This window comes from Grammomys surdaster, unplaced genomic scaffold, assembly GCF_004785775.1.
Source record: "Grammomys surdaster isolate TR1022 unplaced genomic scaffold, NIH_TR_1.0 126091, whole genome shotgun sequence".
Taxonomy (NCBI): Eukaryota; Metazoa; Chordata; class Mammalia; order Rodentia; family Muridae; genus Grammomys; species Grammomys surdaster.
The window spans coordinates 3,784,846-3,809,928 of record NW_021620899.1 but is presented as its reverse complement, the minus strand read 5'-3'; the positions used below and the strand labels follow the sequence as shown (position 1 = coordinate 3,809,928).

The 25,083-nt window shown below is 39.5% G+C and overlaps 2 protein-coding genes across 2 annotated transcripts in view; one reads left to right on the top strand and one right to left on the bottom strand.

Moving 5' to 3' along the window:
* The window catches only part of Phf14 (PHD finger protein 14), a 161,611-nt gene extending 147,170 nt beyond the window's left edge, over positions 1-14,441 (bottom strand). Inside the window, exon 1 of the mRNA XM_028755934.1 lies at positions 14,297-14,441. Within this exon, the coding sequence (XP_028611767.1) occupies position 14,297 (1 nt within the window). The 5' untranslated portion in view covers positions 14,298-14,441. The remainder of the gene's footprint in view (positions 1-14,296) is intronic.
* A 396-nt stretch (positions 14,442-14,837) lies between these two features.
* On the top strand, positions 14,838-22,123 carry Ndufa4 (NDUFA4 mitochondrial complex associated). The gene is made up of 4 exons (XM_028755947.1): positions 14,838-14,982; positions 16,046-16,134; positions 16,882-16,942; positions 21,910-22,123. The coding sequence occupies exons 1-4, from the start codon at positions 14,941-14,943 to the stop codon at positions 21,964-21,966; spliced, it is 249 nt and encodes an 82-aa protein (XP_028611780.1). The 5' UTR covers positions 14,838-14,940; the 3' UTR covers positions 21,967-22,123.
* Positions 22,124-25,083: the final 2,960 nt, after the last annotated feature.

The window sequence follows — 25,083 nt, the reverse complement described above, 5'->3', positions numbered from 1 at the left end:
TCCTCTCTCTTCTCGTGAGAGTTGGGCATATCCTATTTTGCCAAACATTTCTGATTCGTCATTTTGTTTGCCACTCAGTTAGACATCACTTTCAAACATGGGTGCTTCCTCCTACAAACTACCTTTACTTCCATTATTTAGGATTAAAGGTGAGTACTCAGGGTCTGTTTGTATTCCAGCCAGAGTAGACATGTTGCAAGATTAAAATCCCTCTACATGGTCCCTTTTCTGTTTTAAAAAAAACAACACTGCCATCTCCTCAGTCCCCGTGATTTAACTTCACTGTGCACATCTCACTGTGCCCCAACTGTGTGCATATGTATTTTCATGTGTAAATGGGTTGTTTTATAAAATGATTATGGTTTGCTTATTAACTGTCCACCAAAAGCTCATGAATTGAAAATCTGGCCCTTAAAGCCACAGTGTTCTCAGTCTTTAGGGGGCCACTGGATCATAAGTGATTATGATTCATAGCCCCATGGGTGAGAGGCATGAAGGAACCTTGTTACAAGAGTGAGAACCCCTTGCTTCCTGGCCACCATAAATTGAGCAGCTTTCTTCCGTCACAAAATTCTCCATGGTATACTGAGTTACCTGAGGCCTAAGGGCTGCAGAACCAAGTGAAGGGAACTGAGACTGAAACCACAGAACCATAAGAACCTTTCCTCTTATTAACTGATGATTTTAGGTGCTTTTGTAACAAGGACAGAAAACTCAGAAAATGGGATTGTACTCATAATGATGACCTTAAAAAAATTAACCTTTATTTTTAGTGTATGGGTGTTTTGCCTATACATATGTCTACGTACTAAGATACAAGCAACTGTGGAAAGGCAAGATTTGGATTATCATATAACTTTAAGATGGAAAAAACTGCATGCAGACCCCAGACAATCTTGAAACAGACAAAAGTTGAAGAGTCCACCTTGCTTGAATTCAAAATGTCCTCCAGAGGTACTCATTTGAGTAATCAAAACAGTGTGTGTCATAACAACAGACACAGAGATCAGTGGAGTGTGATAGAGAATCTACAAAGAGGCTCTCACATCTGTCATCCAATGGTTTACTTTTCACTTCTAAAAAGCAAAACAACATTTTAAAAACTACACTTGATAAACATGGTGGCTTGTGCCCCTAATCTCATCACTCAAAAGTGTGATATAGGGGGATTTCAAGAAAATTGAGACCAGCCTGAGACCAGGGTTAGTCCAGGCCAGTTTAGACTACAGAATAAGACACCCCACCCCCTTGGAGACAGTTTCTCACATATCCCAGGTACACTTTGAATTCATTATACAGCCAATCCTGCCATTGAACTGCTGATCCTCCTTTTACCTCCCACGTGCTGGGATTATAGGCCTGTACCACCATTGCTGGCTTTATATGCATTTATATATGCAGCTCTATTTAGGTTAACAAACTATAAGGTGCATGTACTTATAGCACAGAATGTGATAAGGTGGTATTTTGTTAAGTACAGGGGTTTAATCCTAAATTCTGAGATATGCTAGGTGAGTATTCTACCACTAAATTATATCCCCAGCTCTGATTTCATTTCCTAGAGACAAGGTGTCATTATGAAGACTAGAGTGGCTCAAGTCTCAGCATTTCTTGCCTAAACCTCCACAATTACTAGCTTGTTTGGAATGAACCACCATGTCCTACTAAATATGCTAATCTGACATCTATAAACACTGTAAAATGATTACCATAATAAAGGTAATTAACATGTATATCTCTTCAGATTTCCCTTTTACTGTTTGTTTCTTTCTTTTCTTATTTTGAGACAGAGTAAAAACACTATAGCCAATGCTGGCCTGGAACTTCTGATTTAGTCTAGGCTAAACTCAAACTCATGGCAATCTTTCTAACCCAGCCTTTCTAGAGCAGAGAGGATCATAGCTAGCCACTATCAGCCACCTTTCCTTTTATGGAATGATGACATTTAAGATCTAGTCTGTCAGCAAATTTTAAACATCAAATTCACTGTTAGTAACTATCGTCGACATTTTGTACATGTAATCTCCAGAACTGATGCATGCTGTGTGGCTGATACTTTGTTACCTTTCACTAACATCTCCCATTTTACCCACCCTTCACTGAGGATCACCAATTTCCTATGTTTCTATGAGTTTAAACTCTTTTTCTGAGAGCTTATATCTTTATTTCCTTAGGATCGAATACTGATATTTTACGCCTTTGAATTTTATGCACCATGAATTTTGGTTCATGTGTGATCTCTGTGGCTTTACGTTGCTGTCTACACATGTGACATAGGTATCTCTTCCAGCTTTTACTGGCTGGATTAATCAGGGAAAGCCCTTTACCATGCAGCACATCTACTGAATGTGGATACACGACTGCTGGGCCCCAGGCGTGAGCTTGATGATGGACCCTTTGTCACGACTGTCTGCTACCTGGCTCAGTGGGTGAAAATCTGGGAACTTGTGTACATTGGAGTGACTCTGTATGTTTTGGTTCACATGAATTAGCCTGAAGCCTTGAACCTCACTGACCAGCCTGAAACTTCTGTACTCAGGAGTTTCAGGGTTCTGGGGTTCACCGGGTAGGTCATATGCTCATACAACGTTTTTATATCCTAAAAACAGTGAGTACCATTAATAACAGAGCAACCCAAAATGTTCCTAGTTTGGGGAAGGGCTCAAAGTAAAGGAGGTTCTACAACAGATCTAGGCTGCAATGTAAACTGTTCTTCAACTACTATATTTAACTCAGTATTTCTGTTGATTCTTGTAGCATGGTAACATGCTACATATGTTTTTATTTAATCAAAAACTGGATGTTGTATTGTAAGAAGGAACCAAACTGAAGCCATTTTGAATAAAATTTCCATTCTGAATAAAAGTCAAATAAAGTTTACATTTCCAAGAACTTTCTGGGTAACTGACATCCTGCTTGGCAGAGAGAGACAAGACAAGACAAGACAGACAGAGATGTACATGGGTAATTGCCATCCAGGTTGGCAAGTTGACACATGAATGATAGGTGAGTTGCCTACCACAGTTGAATAACCCAACCAATGGAAACAGGATAACTGTACCACAAAGACATGTTCCTAAGGAAGTCCCTTATTCCTAAATACAGATTGGCTAGAAAACGTAACTGCAACCGGGCACAGATGTTCATGGTTTTCAAGCTTACAAGCTCTGTAACATTCTGTAGAAAGTGGGGGTGGGATGGTTCACAGTTCAGTTCTGGAGCCTGTTTTGCTGCCCTGACTAATCAGTAGCAGCTTGATTACAGTAAATTCTTGTCGTCTGCATTCACCTAGTGTTTGAGTTGTGTTGGATCTAAGAGGACCCCACAAGACTCTGACAACAAAGCTGTAAGATTATATGTGAACAGCAGCATGCCATTACCAGAAGGAATCAGAAAACAGGTGGGTTCTTCTGAGAGGCCAATTCTTTTACATTTAGACTCCATTTTAGAGAACACGACCTAAGTTTAAATTCAGGTAAACCAAGAGGCTAGTACCTAGCATTAGTTTCCAAGTTGCCCCAACAAAACCCAAGCCTAGCTTCAGTTTCTAAGCTAATCCTTAACAAGAACAGCATTTCCAGGTTATATCCTCAACAAAATCAGTATCTCCATGTTTTTCCCCCAACAAGCCTGTAACCCCCCCAGGTTACAAGGCCACCCCCTGCCTAATGACCACCAATGCAGAGGGGAACAGAAATTAAGTTTATGATATGACTCCCAGCACCAACCAATTATGTTAAAGGCCACAGTAGCTTTCCAATTAGATGCTTGCATACATACTCCCTGCTAGTTGCTTACTATAAAGCCTTGCCCTGATAGACATTTGGGGCTCCCCCACCACCAAAATCATCCTGTGTGATGGCAGTTCATTGGGGGAAGCTAGCTCGATTAGAATAAAGACCATGCTGTGAGTTGCATCAAATCAGCTCCTGTCTTTTTTTTTGGGGGGGGGGGAAGGGGGGAATCACTAACATTTCCCTGGCACAACACTACTAGGTCTTAAAGCTTGTATAATCTGGGTGAGCAAGTGTCATAGATAAGTTCAGCCAAACTCCTTTATCAGTGTTTCCTCCCTTCTTGGTCTGCACATGCCATTGTGTGGACAGTTTCCGACATGCAGTTCTGTTGGTTTGGTTGGTTGGTTTTAGTACTTTAGATCGAACACAGGGCCTTAGAGAGATTAAGCACATGCTCAACTATTGAGCTAGACCCTTACCACCTTCCAATTTCCAAATAACTGAGGAAGAAAGCTGACCTTCAGATGGTCATCTCTATGAAACATGGTCAGTAAACTCAAACTAGACAGCAACATCACTGTAGCCTCATGGTAGATTAGCATTGAGTGACAATAGTGACATAATCTTCCCAGAAGCAGAACTTCTAACAGTTCATCACAATATCAATTTATTTAGAAGGAAAATAAATCCAGATATATGTATGTGTGAGAGAATGTGTGTGTGTGTGTGTGTGTGTGTGTGTGTGTGTGTGTGTGTGTTTAATATTGTGAATGCATAACCAAGAGTTTTAAAAGAACAGAACTAGAAAACTTAGTTGACAAAGAGGACTCTCGTCCTCTAGAAGATGTGTATGGTGTATGTACAAATATTTCAAAATCGACAAAGAATGTGAAAATGTTTGTTTCAAATGGATGCTCATCACAATAAAGGAGGACAGAAATGATTTTGAAAGAGACATTGCTCTGTTATAATGGCTTCAACACTGTAGACATGGGTTTGACTTGCTTGCCTGCTTGGCATAGTATTGATTCTGCTCAACAAACTCTTTTTACAACAAATAAAATATGAAAATTGGATCATACTCATGGAGTTTGATTGCCTTACCATATAGCACTGTAAACAATTTAGCTAATACAATAGGTGAGATTATGTTTTGAAGACACAGTTACAGTGACATTTTTCTAGATAATATATGTTCTAAGTTAACAAGGAGTGTTTATTGCTACTTACCAAAACTAAATGGATTAGATATGAAAGTGGCTCCTTGTTGGCAGCTTCTTATCTTGGTAACATAGCTCTTGTGACATTGAAGTCTTTGGTGGTTTGTTTATGTTTGTTTGAGACAGGGTTTCTCTGTGTAGCCCTGGCTGGCCTAGAACTCCCTCTGTAGAACTTCACTCTGGCCTTGAACTCAGAGATCTACCTGCCTCTGCCTCCTGAGTGCTGGGATTAAAGCTGGGTGGCACCACCACCCTGTCCATAAGCTGATTTTACTAAATCAGAGGCTTAGACTGCTCCCTCTTCAATTTGGGCCCATTATGCCAGGCAATAAATAGGAAAATTAGGCATGATGTTATTAGTTTATGTGATTTAACCTCTTTGTGAAGGAGACGTCGGGCATACTATTCAATAGGGTTAAGGAGGGCTACATCTAGAATGCATGAGATTATTAAGGACAGTTTAATACTCTTCATACTGCCAAATTCCTTTCTCATATATTCTACTGGACTACGTTTGTGTTTAGTTTCATGAGAAGAGCTGTAGAGTCCTTTGTGGGGCTCCCATATCATTGAAATTGGAAATGTAGAAACAAGACACCTGTGTTGTGGTTGTACTCACTATGTGTCTGAGGTGATTTGGTTTGTCTGCTTCATGTCTTCTTTTCCCTACTGATTCCTCTGCTGACCTCAGGTAGCACAGAACGTTGTTTTCCACAGGCCATATCATAGCAATTCATAATAATACAGCTTTTACTATACAAATACGTAGCTGAGGAGGTCAGCTTCTCTGGTTGACCCTGACTGATGTACTTCAGTTCCGATTTACTATTTCCTCACTCTTGGCCTGATCTTCATTTGCTCATAGTCTCTAGAGCAATTCTTTTTTTTTTTTTTTTTGATTTTTCGATATAGGGTTTCTCTGTGTAGACCTGGCTGTCCTGGAACTCACTCTGTAGACCAGGCTGGCCTCGAACCCAGAAATCTGCCTGTCTCTGCCCCCCAAGTGCTGGGATCAAAGGTGTGCGCCACCAGCGCCCAGCTTTTTGGGTTTTTTTTTTTTTGTTTTTTTTGTTTTGTTTTGTTTTTGGTTCTAGAGAAATTCTTAATCTTCCCAATGCTGCAACCCTTTAATACAGTTCCTCATGTTATGGTGACCCCCTTCCCCCAACCATAAAACTATGCCCATTGTTACTTTATAGCTATAATTTTGATAGTGTTATGATTTATAACGTAAATATCTCATATGCAACTCACATGTTGAAAACCACTGCTCTAGAGGGCAGTGTGTCTTTTCTTCCTACACATTCTTTTTATGTATTTGTTGTGAACAAGCCCATAGGTTTCCATTATGTAGGCTCTCACCTTACGGACTCTTCATTTTCAAGTTTTTTTAATCTTAAGAGTGACATATATCTTGCCAGGCTTAATGTGTCCCCAACTGGAGATATTTCACAATTTTCGTAGGTTCAGTGATATCAAAATGATCTCATGGGGCAGGAGAGATGGTTCAGTGGCAAAGTACTTGCTGTATAAACAGGGGGACCTGCGTCAATCCGTAACACCCATGTAAAACTAGGGATCAGTGGTACATACCAATAATTCCAGAACAAGGAGACACAAGATCAGGAGGCATCATGGGCTTGCTGGCCAGCTAGTCTAACTAAATCCACATGCTCTAGTCTAGTGAGAGACTATCTCAAAAACTAAGGTGGACAGTGAGTGAGGACACTAACCTCTGATACACATACAACACAAGCATGCAGATACCATGCCCACTTAGAACAGCAAACAGTACCTAGTAGTCATCAATATCCGTTCTTGAGCAAATGAATGAATGTACCCAGCAATCCATAAAGGATATAAAAAATGAAGAGGCCGGGCAGTGGTGGCGCACGCCTTTAATCCTAGCACTTGGGAGGCAGAGACAGGCGGATTTCTGAGTTCGAGGCCAGCCTGGTCTACAGAGTGAGTTCCAGGACAGCCAGTACTATACAGAGAAACCCTGTCTCGAAAAACCAAAAAGAAAAAAAAAAACAAAAAAAAAAATGAAGAGATAATAAATGGCATCAAAGAAGAGGGAGGGAAAATGAGATAATCTAAAGTCTACATGAAGATTAGATGTGTGATGTTCTATTCCAAATAAGACAAATCTATTTTCCCCTAAAATATTAGGTAGCCAGGTTTCATTAAAAAGTATTAACTAAATTGCTGTGTCTCTGCTTTTCAATATTTATTGAATTTTGCACATAAAGTATTTCAAGTATTTAATTTAAACTTATAGTAGTGAAGTATTAAAATTTATACACTAAAAGTAAACTTTAAGGCCAAAATACTTCATTTTTCTAATAGAAGTTTTATAATTAGTGGTAGTTTATGCTAGAGAAGAATATATTTGTTTTTAGATTAAGAATAGCTTCAGAGTCCTGAACAAGTGAAGGTTTTGTATTTATGTTATCATAAAAATAATTCCAATTGTCACTTTATCTACTAGAAAAATAATTAAAATCCTAAATGCAAACTGAATAAAAATATGATTCTGTCTTCAATTTATATTAATATAATTGTATTCTACGGTTCAGTTATTAAATTATATTTCTCAAAAGAAGCTATTTCTTTACTGTCATGCATTAATAGCAACACATAATCTCCATAACTTCCAGAATCTCCTAGGCTTGAATCTTCAAGGAAAATATACAAGAGCACTAACTTATCTTGGGTGCTATTGATGGGGTTTAGAGGTATTCACCACACAAAACCTGTGTGTTTGTTTGTTTGTTTGTTTGTTTGTTTTGTAGACATGCTCTTTTGTAGCCTAGTCTGGCCTCACATTTACTATGTAGCCAAGGCTGACCTTAAAGACCTGACCTTCCTGCCTTTGCTTCCCAAATGCTGGGATTGTAAATATATGCTATCATGTCAGGCGACAGTTTCATTTAATTCAGACAACTATTATCTACATTATCTACATGATTTTAAAATTTAAAATAAAACAAAAGAGCAAGAAACAAATGTGACAAATCTCAAAGTGAAATGGTAAAAGATATCCCAATTCACTTGTTAAGATCCTATGCCATTGTTATGTCTGAAAGAGCTGTCACACAGAGACCACCACCTACACTGTAATAATGCAACAGGCAAGGGTGGTTTTATTTTGTGAAAGCAAGAATCCTGCATGCAGGGGTCGGTCACTTACAAAAATGGTGACCCTAGACAAAGGGACAAAAGTCTTTTATAGGAAACTAGAGGAATTTTACCAAAAGTTAAGTAATCTGAAGCTTCATTGGTGGGTACCAGAGAAGTCACATGGGTCTGTTTTCAATTGGCTGCTATGTTTGTTTTACTGTATTTGGTGAGGTCTTGAGGAAATTCCAGGAACCACATCAGCTTTGAGCATATCCTCCCTTTGTCAGTCACCAGTGACTAACAGCCCATTATTGGCAGTTCCTTCTGAGGAGCCCAGTTGGCTTCCCTGAGAAACCAAGACTTCCATTCCCAAGGGTTTTAATGTGTTCAACGGACTCTTGCCATGCAGTTACTTTACCCTGTGGTTAGAAATAACTTTTGAATCTTGACTACCTAAAGAATAAAACTCCAAATCTCAAACTCCCCCAGATCTGAGTTAACCTTTTCAACTTTATTTCCCATGTCTCCTTTCTATGAAACCCAACTCCCACTATGCTAAACTGACCTTCTTCCATATACTACGAATTTACAGTATAAGCTTTCATTTCTCTCTGAGTTGTTAAGAACATTTTATATGTATGAAGTACAATGCTCCTCCCCCTGCCACTAAGTCTATATGATATGATACTTTGTCACAGTTTTAATGTTTCCTATATTATTTGTTCTTTTTCTGAGTCTGTGCATATATTCCTTTGTGAATACATGAATACTAGCAGTCATGTAAAGGTTGAAGGTGACCATCATGGATTGATCCTTGTGGACTGATCCTTGTCTTCTACCTTGTTTGAGACAGGATTCCTTATTGTTGGCTACTTCATACTCCAGGCTAGATGTCTTGTGAGCTTCTAGGGTCTGTCTGTTTTCTGTAGGATTAGAGATGAATGTGGTTTTACCTGAGTTCTGGGGAGGTAAAGTAAGCATCTTTTACTGTGCCATCTCCCCAGCCTTCTTTTAATGTTATTTTTATTTTTAATTGTGTATGCTCTGTTGACCCAATAAAGTTACCTCTGTGAGCTTGACACTAGCCAGAGGATTAAATATATTTTTTTTCCAAGAAAAAGTATCAAATACGTGAACAAAAGGCCAATATAAAAGAATTTGTCATTTTAAAAAATTACAGCCATTTCAGACTCTTCATTCAAGACACTCAGGTCTCCACTGTCTGTGCTCAAAGTGCTCTCAGCACTCGGAGAACCTAAAGTTCCATGTGTCGCTATTTCTAACTCAGGGTCTAAGATCTACAAATGATGCTGTAGAACCTTCTTTTTATTAAACATTCCATGTGTTTACATCTCAAATGATATCCCCCTTCCCAGTAACCCCTCCACAAACTCCCCATCCCACATCTGCCTTCTTCCTCCTCCCCTTTGCCTGTATGAGGATGCTTCCGCCTCCTACCCACCCGCCCACTCCCACCCCACTGCTCCAGCATCCAGCACTGGGACATCAAATCTCTACAGGACCAAGGGCCTCACCTCCCACTGCTGTCAGACAAGGCCATCCTCTGCTACATATGTATCTGGAGCCATGGATTCCTCCCTGTACACTTGTTGGTTGGTGAACTAGTCCCTGGGAGCACTGGGTGGTCTCACCAGCCAATATTGTTCTTCTTATGGGGTTGCAATCCCCCTCAGTTCCTGTTCCTCCAGTCCTTTCACCACTTCCCCCACCAGGTTCTCTGAGTTCAGGCTGATGGTTAGCTCTGGGGAAATCACCGTCCCTGACCTCAAGCTATACTACATAGCGATAGTGATAAAAACCTCGTAGTATTGGTACAGAGACAGGCAGGTAGATCAATGGAGTAGAATTAAAGACCCAGAAATGAACCCACACACCTATGGTCATTTGATCTTTGACAAAGAAGCTAAAACCATCCAGTGGAAAAAGACAGCATCTTCAACAAATGGTGCCAATTCAACTGGCATGTAGAAGAATGCAAATCAATCCATTCTTATCTCCCTGTACAAAGCTCAAGTCTAAGTGGATCAAGGACCTTCACATAAAACCAAATATGCTAAATCCAATAGAAGTGAAAGTGGGAAAGAGCCTTAACACCTGGCACAGGTGAAAATTTTCTGAACAGGACACCAATGGGACAAATGGGACTTCATAAAATTGAAAAGCTTCTCTAAGGCAAAGGACTCTTTCAATAGGACAAAATGACAACCTACACACTGGGAAAATATCTTTACCAACCGTACATCTGATAGTGGGCTAATATCCAAAATATACAAAGAACTCAAAAAGTTAGACTCCAGAGAGTCAAATAACCCTATTTAAAAAACGAGGTACAGAGCTAAACATAGAATTCTCAATTGAGGAATCTCAAAGGACCAAGAAGCACCTAAAGAAATGTTCAACGTCTTTAGTCATTAGGGAAATGCAAAGTAAAACGACTCTGGGATTCTACCTCACATCAGTCAGAATGGCTAAGATCAAAAACTCAGGTGACAACAGATGCTGGAGAAGATGTGGAGAAAGAGGAACACACCTCCATTGCTGGTGGGACTGCAAGCTGGTAAAACCACTTTGGAAATCAGTCTGGCAGTTCCTGAAAAAATTGGAAATAGTTCTACCTGAAGACCCAGCTATACCACTACTGGGCATGTACTCAAAAGATGCTCAAACATAGAACCTTCTTCTTTTATTATCTTTTTTCTTCCTGTCCTTCCTGACTTGGTTTTTCTTTCTTTTCTGATTTTTCCCCTTCCTTTTATCATTTTTAAGATATCTTTTCAGTGCTAAGGATGGAACTAAAACCCTCATACACATTAGGCAAGTGATGCAGAACTGAGTTACATTCCCTGTCCAATACTGGGATGTCTAGCTGGGTTTTTTTTCTAGAATTGTTTTTGATTGATCTGAAGATCTGTTAATTAATAACAACTATAATTGCTCTAAAACAGACACACATAAATCTCTACAGTATAACAAAGACTGGAGACTGGATATATATATAGTGAAGACTGAGGATTATATACAAGCATTGACATCTCACTGGGTATACATTGCTACAGAGTTAACATAGGGAATAGTCTTTAACTAGACCTTGATTTTGTCAGTGCTGGTCCTTGGTTCTTGGCTTGAATCTATATAAGGACTTCAAAAGCACATAGATACCTTTCTACCTGATTCTTTCCTCTGGAAGACTGGAGAACTGTAACATCAACTCACATCTCAAACGGTTCACAGTTTTTAAAACCCAAAGCTAAGAGTTCTTTTAGCAATATGTAGTCTGCTTCTTTTCTATTTGAAACTTGCATGATTGGCCAAACCTGTAAATCTTTTTGAGACAGACTACGCTGCTAATCACAATTACTATGACTTGAAACAATAAAGGTTTCTTTCCTACTTTCTAAACACGTCAATCATAGGTATACAATGGCTCTTTCCAAATAGCGTTTGATCTCACACCCAAGCTGGCAAAGCAGCCACTGTTTGAAGCATAACTTGATTTTGTCATGATGTGAAAAGAGAAAAGAGAGCAGCACACATGGGCACCAACAATTCTGTATGACAGGTGGAATTCTCACATTCCATTTCCTACTAAAGAAAGTCACCTGAACAAAGCTGATGAGACTGAGGCAGTGAGATATCCTCTCTAAGGGTAAGCAAGACAAATTTGTAAGTGATATAATCTACACACACAAAGTCCCTACTGCCGAAAGTCACATTGAAGTTTGCAATGTCCCCTCTCCATTAGCTTTTCTAAACTGTCACCTCTACTGTCTCCAGCTCTACTTAAAATTCAGCTTGCATATTCTTTCCATTAACTTTAATATGCAAAATTTAAGCGTTGACAATATGACCTGTTGGTTGATGTCTTAAGGTTTTTCTGCTGTGAATGGATACCATGATCACAGTAACTCTTATAAGGTCAACATTTAATTGGGGCTGGCTTACAGATTCATAGGTTCAGTCCATTATCAAGGCTGGAGCATGGCAGCATGCAGGCAGGCATGGTGCAGAAGGAGTTGAGAGTTCAACATCTTCATCTGAAAGCTGCTAGCAGAATACTGATCTTCAGGCAGCTAGGATGAGGGTCTTAAAGCCCACAGCACAGTGACACACCTACTCCAACAGGGCTGCACCTTCTAATAGTCCCACTCCCTGGACCAAGCATATACAAACCATCACAGTTGGTTACAGTTTAGTCAAATTTATATTGTGTAATTCTACTTTGTTAATATTCAAAAAGCTTCACCTGGCTATCATATTATTATGTCTAGGAAGTAGGCCAATATTAATTTTTAAAAGCACCAAAACGGCAAACATCTAGACTTTAATTTCTTTTGAATTGTGGCATTTCTATATATATGCTTACTTTTTATTACCAATATTTATCATTCCAAATGAAATGTTCAGCAAAAGGTCCTCCTGTTGTGTAATTTCGTTGCTAGCAGCCTGGCTATATTTACTACCTTTACTTCTCTTGTTCACATCTGAGTACTTTCTGTACTGATTTTTAACATAACCATACTCATTACCATAGTATATAAAGTATTACTAAAGTGTTACCAAGGTGATCTCCTTTTTCTCTCCTCTGTTGCTATGTCCATTGCTATGTCTGGACCAGTCACTAGTGCTTCCTTGGAATTCTCTTCCCTGTTTGTTATAATACCTCGGTAATGTCTTCTTTTCTTTAAGTTTCAATTCAGATAATATCCCCAGAGGCATCTTTCCTTGCCCACTCTAGCTGAAGTAATCTTCTTTCCTCTGCCTCTCCCATGTCATTTTTCACTGTTATTTATTTTATTGGAATGTCTATAACTGTCTAACGTTATCTGTTTATTACCTGTTCTTCTTAGTCAACATGGTACATCTGTTAAATCACAGTATTTTTTTTCCTTCAATACTAAATCCTTAGAAGCTGAATATTGTTCATGGAGGCGTAGGTCTGTAAAGTAGGTCTGTAATGCCAACTCTTGGCAGGCTGGAGCAGGAAGATCTTGAGTCAGAGGCCAGCCAAAGAAAAGCAAAAACAACAAGATATGGTATAGACTAGATACTTAGCAAAGACTTTCTGAAAAAAAGAAAGGAAGGGAAGGGAAGGGAAGGGGAGGGGAGGGGAGGGGAAAGAGGGGAAGGGAGAGGAGGGGGAGGGGGAGGGAGGGAGGGGAGGGGAGGGAAGGGAAGGGAAGAGGTTGACTGAGACTGAAAAGAAGGCTCCTATTTTAATTCCTATTTTAGCCAGTCATACATCTCATTTCCTAACTAACAAAATGACTCCCTTTACTTTCTACTCTAGATATGTATTCTGCTCTGTAGAAATACTGTGGGTTTTCCATAGCCACACATCCATTAGTTCAGTAATTGGCATGGATATTTTCAGGGCTGGTCAACACTAAACTTCTGATAGTATTCTTTTTCTCTCATCCACGCATGCATCCACAGCCATCCAACTATCAGGTTCTGTTGATACCACAAAATTTTCTCTGAACTTTTTGGTGCCCCCTCTCCTCCAATCATTATACTCCCTCCCTTAGAACAACTTTAAATTCTCTCACATGGACAACTACAATAGCCCTTTTCTCTACTCCCTTCTTCATAACCAAAGGAATTCTTTTTGCCCATATAATCTTATTGGTGAGCTTCATAAAGTCCCGAACATAACGTCCTTGTGTAAGTAGTCCCCAGCTCAGATGTGGCCCCTACTTTGCCTTCGCTTTTAAGTTCCTTCCATGGTAGAAAGTAGGCTTCAGACCTTCATGTGAATTGTCTTCCTTACTAAACGTCCACATGAAGCCTGTACTGGGCTAATGAATGCTACTTTTTCAGTTTAACAGTTTCGGCGAAGACATCTCCTCTTTAGTTTTTTTATTTTTAGTTTTATTATTTGAAAAGTTTAAAGATATGTACGGAGTCCAAATTGTTGGCTGTGATTCCAAACTGCTCATTAAACCCGCCCCAAGGAAGGACTTTTGGGTAAAGGTAAATTTACAAAGAGATAAAAGAACATTTAATCAGGGTGGTAGAAAAGGTTAAGTTCAGGAACACGACCAATGAAGATACTTTTAAGGATGCAATATCTGGACCAAAAAGAGATAGCGGCATGTTGCAAAACTTCTTCGGGAGACTACAACTCTTCAATGGTGCCATGACCCAAGAGTCTAGAAATCACATTGTATAAACTATGGCCATCTTTACATCACTTACTAGTGTTTCAACTTCTGTCCCTAAGCTCCAGTGAAAGACAGGAAGCAGCTGCAGTCTTAAACCGCAGCCGTTGACCTCGGCGGCTGGAGACACGACCTGTCCTGCGAGATCTGGGCGCAGAGCCTTCAGAGGCGCCTGGCAGCTCCCTCCGGGTCCCTCTGGGAGGCCCGGCGCGCGCACCGCACGCGCGCCCCCAAACCCGTCAGCGCGCCGCCCAGGCCGGGAGACGCCGCCAGAGAAGCCGCGCCTGCCGAGCGCACTATCAGCCGACCGCCGGATGACCCTGATCTGCACGCTTGCGGTCCTGAAAAGTGCCTGTCTCATAAGTCGAGACGCTCTGACTTCTATGCAAAAAATAAATCTATCAAAAAGATGCATCGTGGAGAACTGATGGATGCTGATCTTAACAATGGGAAAAAGTGGTATGGCTAGTGAGAGCGAGCGCGCGAGGGCTGACCACCTATTCAGGCACGGTAGAGGACAGCCGCATCCGGGCTTTCCTGCAGCAGGCTGCCTTCCGAGCCAGGGGTCCTTCAGGTAGGAGGTCTTGGGTGACTTTGGACGTCCGCTCAGCCAGGTTGCAGAAGAAGCTTAGTGTGTGTCCTAATTTTCTGTCTCTGTGTAGGTAGACCTGTGCCGCAAACATGTTCCGCCAGATCCTCGGGCAAGCCAAGAAGCATCCCAGCGTAAGTTCACGATCTTTGCCAGGGTGGCCTCTTAGCTGCGGTTGCGCCTGCCCGTGTCCCCTGGGGACGTTCTCTTTTCTCTGTTCCTTGGGGTTACGTTCTGTCGTTGGGCCGACCTGATTGCTCGAAGCCTCTACTGTGGGGGGCGGGGGATTGCCTGAAGCAGAAGGTGGCAGTCATCAGGGAGAAACGCAAACATTCTGAGTGTTGGAACACTGTGGCCACACTTTCTCAGATTACCTAGTCCTAAGAGGGATGAGTGGTGCATTGAGTGGTTAGAATCCAAGAGAGGCCAAGTTTGTTATGCTGCCTTTTGAGGCTTTTACGTTCACTGCATTGCACCACCAAGCTTTCAGGTATACAAGGGATCGTCATCTTGTAATCCTCGCTTTGCTTGGAAAACTTGACATTTGCAAAATTTATTTAAGTTCTTTTGACATGTCACTTTCGTCCAGTATAATCCAATATAGTAGGATGCTGTGGACCTAGAACTCCCTTTGACAGGCCTTAAACTTTGCCCTAAGCCTGGTTTTCTAAATACTGAGCAAAATTAATGGCACACCGTTTTCAGAGTTCATTCCTAAAACCAGTGCTCTTAATAGACATTTCTGTCAGCTAATTATGCTCTTTATTTCACAGAGGTTATGTTCACAGAACTTTTCAGGGCCACTTTTCAGTGGTTTTCAAAGGGATTCCCCTCCTTCCCGCCGTCCAGAGGATTATTTCCCAATAAAATTTATTGCGAATGTTGTTCAGGTGTTACACAGGTGAATGTACTTGAGAAGATTATTTCTTGATATCATTTACTTCATGTAAGGAAGTTGCTCTCTTAAGCTAAAACCATCCTAAAATCTTTTTGCAAAGATCTTGCCTTTAGAGTATAATAGAAGGAAACCCCGCTTCAGTCTAAGTTCAACCTTTATTCCCATTGTGGGATAAGTTAGCGAAAAGGCAGATTTGGAGGTTAATGTATAGGAAGAAAGCAGTGTGTTCTTATTTGGACAAGGTCATGGAATGTGATGATGACACCTCTTTTTTTTTTTTTATGTCTATTTGGTTCCAGTTGATTCCTCTGTTCGTGTTTATTGGAGCAGGGGGCACTGGAGCAGCGCTGTATGTGATGCGCTTGGCGTTGTTCAATCCAGATGTCAGGTGAGTGTAAAAAGGTTTAATACTTGAACGACTAAGAATCTGAGCCACAGGAGAGGTAACAGGAGTAGAAACAACTACAGTTTTGTAGCCTTGCAGTCGGCCCAGGGCTGCCTCTGCTGCTGACATTGACTTTGCTGGCTTTGTGAGCTTATCTCTGTCTCATCTCCCCAAGCTTTAGTTCCCTATTGGTAAAAGTAGAATTGCTAAAACCAACTCTTACATTTTGAAGGTTGGATAGTAATTGAGTATTTTTGTTTGCTTGTTTTTGTTATGTTCTGTTGTTCTGCGACAGCCTCATAATATACTTCAGGTTGTCCTGGAACTCACTGTGAAAATCAGGTTGGCCTCTCTAGTGCTGGAATTAAAGGCATGTACCACCACGCCTGCCAACAATTGCTTTTTATGAAATATTTAACTATGATTGCTCTTATATATGAATGTAACCTACTTTTCCTCAATAAACTGATTCTTTTTGTAGTTGGGAAATGCTAAAACCCAAATATAAACAGCCCTCTTATAAAGACAGCAATGAAGACAGATATCCCAAAGAGCAGTGTTCTGTGATTTTACCAGATTTTACTGCTTGTTTACCTATAAATTCTACTTCTTAACTCTGTAATGAAAGTAATGCCTAACAAAAAGTGAGGTTTATTATTCAAAATACTATCCTCTAAGGAAGTATTTTTAAAACACTATTGTAAGTAGTGTTTTATTACTATAATAATTATAATGTTTTATCCATTTTAGCTGGGACAGGAAGAATAACCCTGAGCCTTGGAACAAACTGGGTCCCAATGACCAATATAAGGTAAGGTGCAAAATTGTTAAAAATTACAGGAAAGCATGTTGTAACAGATGCGACTGTGTGGTAGTTTTCTTAAAATGGTATATGCAGGTAAAATTCTGTTATCATTATAATGACCTCTGAAGAGCTCCTGCCCCTTGGCTTAGCTGGGACTGAGGGTTTGCGTTTCCTAAAGCTTCAGATGCTGCTGTGGTTGAAGTATGGGCAACTCTGGTCTCTTGGGTGGTTTTCTTGGCTGTTTCTTCTTGATATGATTCAGATATTTTAGGTAAGGATTAGTGGGAAGAAATAAAAGTCAGTTGAAGTTAAATTTTGCCACGAGCCTCATAGATAAACTTTAACATCCTTCTAGAGGAGTGTTCTGTGTAGCTATTTTTTTTTTTGAAAGAATGTATTCATTCACCAAAAATATTGGTTTCACAAATGAAACCTTTCTTATATGTAATGCTTTTACTTACAGACCCTCATGTAACCAAAAATATTGATGTGTTTGGGTATAATTTCATGTCATACAGTTATCTATTTAAAGTGTCCTGTATGTTTTCTGTTACATCAGCTGTTTCTAAGCAACCAGTCATTTGCCTTAGCACTCAGGAAGAGACACAGTGAGCCTTCTTTGACTAATACCTGGGGAAAGTATCTGTGGTAGAGATCCGTGTTCTTTAGTACTATTTATAGCAACTTTTAAGATTTACACTTTATTTGCTTAAAACTTTCTGCTTAACCCAACAATAATTTGGCTTTTAAGTACTTTTAAGTTGCTGTCCTCTAAAGATACAATTAAAAATTTTACTAACCATGCTGAAACAAGCTGTCTGATAAGTATTTTTAACAGTATGCGCAAGAAACAGTAAACAGGTATTCTCGTTTGTAGTTTTGTCTTAGGAATTTTAAGTACCAGTTATTTGGGGGTATCTGCATCTAAGAAACACTAAAAAGGCGGGGGGGGGGGATTAAAAAAAACCTAGAATTTGGATGTTTAACCGAAGAACATATTGATGTATTGTATAAATGTTTTTCAGAAAATGTACTAGATGATTCCAATAGTTATCCCAGTTACCAGTGCCTTGGAAAATGATGACACAGGCTGATTTGAGCCCATGTGACCTGGAGGTGGAGTGTTGCTGCATTAAGACCCTATTGTTAGAGCTGGCTGAAGATGGCAGCACACACTTTTAGTTGCAGCACTCAGGAAGGAGAGGCAGGCAGATCTCTGATTTCTAGGCCAGCCAGGACTACACAGAGAAATCCTCCCTCAGACCCAAATGTTTATGACACAGCCTGAGCCTTGAGTACCTGTAAGTAATGAAAGGTAGAAACTGAAGAAAGTTGCCTTATTGAAGTAGAGATGAAGAGAACTAAATCTAGATATTTGAAAGCCTGGAATGAAATCTACTTATTTTTGCTTCTATACCCAAGCAGTGAGCGTCATTGTTAATTTTTCATCACCTAAGAGAATTTTTTGAGGATGAGGTTTCTGTATGTAGACTTGAGTCTAAGAACTCACTATGTAGACCAGGCTGGCCTTGAACTCAGAGATCTGCCTACCCCTTAATCTCGAGTGCTGGGTCTAAAGACTCCTGGCTTCACCCAAAAGAATTAAAGGGAATTTTCTTTACCCTGACGACAGAAATCAGATTTAGTCATATCTTTTCTATGACAGATGTCAGGTAGGAGAAGGATGTTTACCACTGTTGAACTATTTTGGTTTTTGATTCATTATTTTTTCCATTTCTCTTGAGAAATAAGGGCTTCTCGTCAGACTTAAGATTGGAATGAAGGGAATGTGGAGTAGTTAACTTAGAAACAGCAATGTGAATAGGAATGAAAGGTCTGTGCTGGTAAGACAGTAAGATTTGAGGTGACTATGGTAAGTCTCATAAATAGGGAAGTTTAGGCAACAGAAGTTTGTCACAATTGTGGAGCTAGGGAGTGTGAGATCTATGTTTTTACAGGAGGAAAAGAAGTAGACACTGTCTTGTTTTTCTTTGATAAAGAAAACAGTCTGGTTGTGATGGCTCTGCCCTCATGACCTATTTACCTTCCAGATGCTCAGTTTACCCCATTGGGGGGCTAGAATTTGAACAGACACTTCAAGAGGACAGTTCATAAAAGGAAGTTATTGGTTCCCTGAAGGAAAAGTGAATATAACAACAAGAGATTAGACAAAGATGGGATTTAAGGATTAGGAGGTTGGAATACATCAGTGAAAGAAATATTCAAATGCCTGGATTGGATACAGCAATCTAGGATTCTTTCGAAGTAACCACTGTTAAGAAAAACAGTAAATAGCAGAGACGTGGATGTGAAAAAATAAAGGAGACTTCAAAATTACTTGCATAGAGAAATTTAAGTACAAAGCCTTGAAGGATAAAAAAATAAATAAATAAATAAATAAATAAATAAATAAATAAAAGAACTGTTGGACAAGGTCCCTCTACATAGCCCTGGCTGTCCCCTGGAACTCAGTGTGGTGACCATGCATGCCTTGAATTCACAGATACCTGCCTGCCTCTTTGCCTCCAACGTGCTGGGATTAAAGGCATCCACCATCATGTCTGGCAAAACACTTGGTTTAAAGAAGTAGCCATGACTGTCTTAGAACTTGCTATGTAGTTTAGGCTGATCTTGAATTCACAGAGATCCACCTACCTATGCCTCAGGAATGCTGGGTTCTTTAACTACCAGCATCACCACACCTGGCTGTAGCTTTGATTTTAAAGATTTATTTTTTATTATTTGAATATGTATATTATGTTAATGCACCTAACTGTAGGCACCTACTGAAACTAAGGGTGTTATTGTCCGTTGAGCTGACGTTACCTGAGGTAGTTATAAGCCACCCCACATGGATGCTGGGAACTGAACTCTGTGGGCGTTTAGATGAGTGATTCATGCTTTCAGTCACTAAGCTAACTCCAACCTTTTATTTTAGTCAGTTTTGAGTAAGTTATAATGTGATATTCAGTTGAATTTTTATAAAGCAGCATTTACATTCTTTCATAAAGAATGTAAAAGACTGTGGTGATGAAGAGAAACAGAACAGGTATTCATTGTTGACATCAACTAGATGTTTACTTTCTTCATAATAAATATTATACCTGCATATCCATCTGTAAATATCCTAATATGTGAACATATTAGAGACTAGTATTCTGTTTTCTAAGTAAACTGATGCTTAAGACAGAGCAAAGAATATTAATGGTTTACTTGAGATTTTCTGTCCCACAAAACCCTAGGTCTGTGTGGATATGCCTAAGGATGATATGGTAATTTTCCTTAAAATTTCGAGATTTTTCTTTTTTAAAATTTGAGTGAGGGGAAGGGGATTCAGCTGGTAAAGTACTGACCTAACACATACAAAACCCTTTGTTCAGTCCCCAGCACCTTTAAAACTTAGTGTAGTAGCTTTCAGTCTAGTGCTTGGGAGGAAGAGAAAACCTCAACTCTTAAGATCATCCTCATATACCACTGAGGCCACCTTAGGCTATGTGAGAAGTGAGTGTTTGAAGTAAAGGAGGTTTGAAAAAATCTGTTTTGAAACAGATTTTTGTGAACTACTTGTTTGTATGTTTTGTTTTGTTTTTTTTACAATGGAAAGGAATGAATGTAGGCCCTCACATAGGCAAAGCTACTCCAGTGCCTTTGAGCTTTGACAGCAGCTCTGAAGTTCTTTCTTAATACAGACTGTCACCGGGCGGTGGTGGCGCACGCCTTTAATCCCAGCACTTGGGAGGCAGAGGCAGGCAGATTTCTGAGTTTGAGGCCAGCCTGGTCTACAGAGTGAGTTCCAGGACAGCCAGGGCTGTACAGAGAAACCCTGTCTCAAAAAAACCAAACCAAAAAAAAAAAAACCCAGACTGTCTGTCTTAGTCACTCTTACATTGTTGTGAGGAGCCACCGTGACCAAGGCAGTTGATAGGAAAGGGAGCATCTAATTGGGGGCTCGCTTACAGTTCCAGAGGCTTAGTCCATTAAGATCTTAGCGAGGATGTGAGGCATCCTTGAAGGCAGGTGTGGTGCTGGAGGTGTGTGGAGCTGCATCCTGATCATCAAGCAGAAGAGGAATAGGGCCTGGCATGGGCTTTTGAAACCTCAGAACCCACCTCCAGTGACTCATTTCCTCCAGCAGGCCACACCTAATCCTTTAATCCTATCAGAGGTGACTCCTTGGTAGCTAAGCATTCAAATGTATGACCCTATGGGGATCATTCTTAATCCAGCACACAAACTCTGGAGAAAATGCCTGATTCTTTTGTAGATAAATCATGTAATCGTCAAGGAGTTGTAGCATTATCTCAATTTTCTTTAGCATAAGAATAAATAAAACTAAGATTATGATCTTCTAGTAGAAATTCCAGACCAATTTCAAATATCATTTTTAAAAACTCACTAGTAGTTAGACATTGTTAGCACTACCACAGTAAGATTATTTCTAAAATGAATTTCAGTTGAGTATCAGGATATATTTGGAAATTTTAAACATGCATAAGTGTAAAAGTTGTCACCAAAAGTGCCTATGGCAGAGCTCAGAATTCAAAGTCTATAAGAAAAAGTCAGTTTACAGCTGAAGAGTTGCAGGAGCCACCTTAACCAAGGTGACAAATGTGTATACTTATATTCTGTTAGAGATTCCTGAATATAAATAATTGAGATGAACTAAAAACTTAAGTTAGAAGTGTGCATCCAAAGGAAGTAATAAATATTCATTTTGCAATGGATTCTCTCTTTGGTCTAACTTGTAGAATATACTTAAGCTTCAGGTTGGATGCCTATCACCAAAACTATCTTGAAAGACTGCAATTTCAGATAAAGTAATTTTTTGTGAATTAAGTTTACATCATTAAATATTCTTAAAATTTTTATTTCCAAATTGTTATTGAGAGAGTTGAGTCACCAAATTCTGAAATTTCTGTCCCATGTCTGTTTTTGGCAATCTAAAATGTTTTTTGTTTTTGTTTTTTTTTAAGTTCTACTCAGTGAATGTGGACTACAGCAAGCTGAAGAAAGAAGGCCCAGACTTCTAAACTATGAAGTTCACTGTAAAGCTGCTAATGAAGGTCTTTCAGGAGCCATCCGCACAATTTTCCACTTAAGCAGGAAATATATCTCTGAATGCATGAAATCACGTTGATTTTTTTTTTTGGAGTTTATTAAACTGATGAATAAATCTCTGAAACTTGATGTGTGTCACTATTTAATGCTGAAAATTCATATGGGATTTGATAGCTAGGGCATAAGAAATGTGAGTATTAGGATTTAAAGAATTTCTTGAATTTCTCTTTATACATTTGAAAGTGAGACCTTATCCTGCTTTAATAAGGGTGTATGTGTATGTAGGCCCACACTTGGTAACTTCAAACTGGAAATTAAAGTACTGGGAAGAATATTCACCCCTTTGTTAAATGAGCAAAATAGAAAGCACTGGATTTCTGTTATTGGCTGGAATTGAAACACAGTTAACATTCTTTACCTTGACATTATTTTCAGGGTTATTCATTGCACTGGTACTAGGATAAGAAGAGAAACTGAGTCTGTCACTGCTAACTATTAGCCAAAAGATGTTGAGAATTTCAATCGTGTGGCTTTGGCAGATGTTCAAAGGTTAGAAAGTAATCAGCGACTTTAAAAATTGGGTCTTTGAATTCTACTTAGGTTGGAGAATAGTGAGTACTTTGATGTTTTCCAAAATATACTTCAGGCCCTTGGGCTCAGATGCCCCTATGGGTAGACTTCAGTGGTGTCTAAGCAAGTAAGCATATATACTATACCGAGTTTTTACAGAAGTGTGTATCCATCATATCAGACTAATTTAGTGAGATCATTTTGATTTTTAGCATAAGTATATAAATTTTATTTGCTGAGTAGTGAACATACTGAACCTGAATTTTAAAATACATATCACATTTTAAAAGCTAAGGAAGCAAGGTTTGGACTAAATTATCAGAAGTTCAAATAAATAGATTTTGAACTCAGACTGAATTTAGTGTGAAGAGTTTCAATTAGTTGATTCTCCATTTTTAAGTTTTTATTATTTAAAACTTCAGTTTAAATATATTTTCACCATATTCTTCCTCAAGCACTTCCGAGTGTTCTCTCCCCTCCCTAGTCACCAAACAGTTCTTTGGAAAACAAACACCCCGATGCAACAAAACTAAGAAAGCCAAAATAAGCACCACCCAAGAATTTAAAAACTAAAAGTGTGGGCACACACACAAACTGGGATCTATATTATATGTTGGTCAATACTCCTGAACTTGACCAGGAATGTCACTTTATATACACAGGTCATTCCACTGGGAAAACCGACTTTCCCTCTCCTGGCAGGTTTTAAAGACCGTTCTAATGGCAACCTTTATTCTGTTGGGTTTCTACTCATTATCTTTTCAAATATATCAAAACAAAAACTATCACACTGAAGTTGGACAAGACAAACCAGGAGAAGGAAAAGAACCCAAGAGTGAGAGACCCACCTGTTTGCACTTAAGAATCCCATAAAGCCAGTAAACTTGAAATTTCTGTACAAGAACCTAATGCAGGCCTGCACAGGCGCTGTACATGCTGCTTCTCGTGTATGGCTGGGAGTTCCAAGGACTCTCACTGGGAATTACCTGGCTGTAGGTCTCTGTTCCCATCTGCTGCAGGAGGAACCGTCTCTGATGATGACTGCATAAGGCACTGATCTATGAGAATAGCAGAATGTCATTAGGAGATATTTTATCACCACATTTTTTAAAAGACTAGTATTTAATTTTTACCTCCAGTCCCTGAGTTCCATCTCATGGAGTGGGCCTTAAATCAATTACATGTTAGTTACTCCCACAAGCTTTGTGGCACCATCGCTCTAGATACCTTGTAAGCAATGCACCCTTGTAGTTAAAGGGTTTGTTTCTGATTTGTTTCTCTTTTGAGAGCATGTCGTGTATGAAGCACAGTGTTTTTCCTACTCGAAAGACAATGAAACAAGGGTAAAGGCTTTGTGTAGGCACCGGCTCAACGTTTCTAGATTCAATGGGTTGTATGGGTGTCTTCATCAATGGAGCCTTGCTTTAAGTTTGTAGAGCAACCTACAGTCTTGGCAAGAGCCTTAGTTGTTTGGTGATTCCCATGGGGTCCCTTTGGCCAGCAACTCAATTACATGTAATCCAGACCCAGTACTGGAAGCTTTGGTTGGTGACAAGAGCTAGCCAACTGGGACTGTCTTCCCCCATTATTCAGCATTTTCATTTAGATGTACAGTATTAGATTTCCATATTACCCTTCAGATGGCCCTTAATTTTAGCTGTCTCGGTTTTCTCTCCCACAATCCCCCTTCTCTCCCTCCCCACTTGATCCTCCCATTCCAGCCCCAACTGTTCCATCTATACCTATCTATTTTTATTTCCCTTTCCTGAAGATATCTATCTTTTCCCACTGGTTCCTCACTCAATACCTATGTAAGCAAATAAATACAGTATCTGCCTTTCTGAGTCTGGGTTACCTATTCATTAGTTTTTCTAGTTTTCTCAATTTACCTGCAAATTTCATGATGTCAGTTTTTTGTTTGTTTTGTTTTTATTGGCACAGTAATACTCCATTGTGTAAATGTCCATTTATTTCATCATTTATTTGTTGAGGGGCATCTGGGTTTTCAATTTCTGTCTATTGTGAATAGAGCAATGAATATGGTTGAGCAAGGGTCTCTGTGTTAGGATGAAGCATCCTTTTGGTATATGCCCAAAAGCGATATAGCTGGCTCTTAAGATCAGTTCCTATCTTCCTAGGGAAATACCACACTGATTCCATAGTGAATATACAAGTTTGCACTCCCACCAGCAATGTATTAGTGTTCCTCATACTCCCCATCCTCACCAGCATGAGCTGTTACTTGTTTTGCTAAGCTAGCCTTTCTGACAGATGTAAGATCTCAAAGAAGTTTTGATTTGCATTTTTCTGATGGATAAGGATATTGAACATTTTGTCAAGTGTTTCTTGCCCATTTGAGTTTCCTCTTTTGAGAATTCTGTTTAGATCTGTTTCCCATTTTTAATTGGGTTATTTGTTTTCTTGATATCTAGTTTCTTCAGTTCTTTATATACTTTGGATATTAGTCATCTTTGAAAGTCTGATAGAATTCTGCACTAAAATTATCTGGTCCCAGGCTT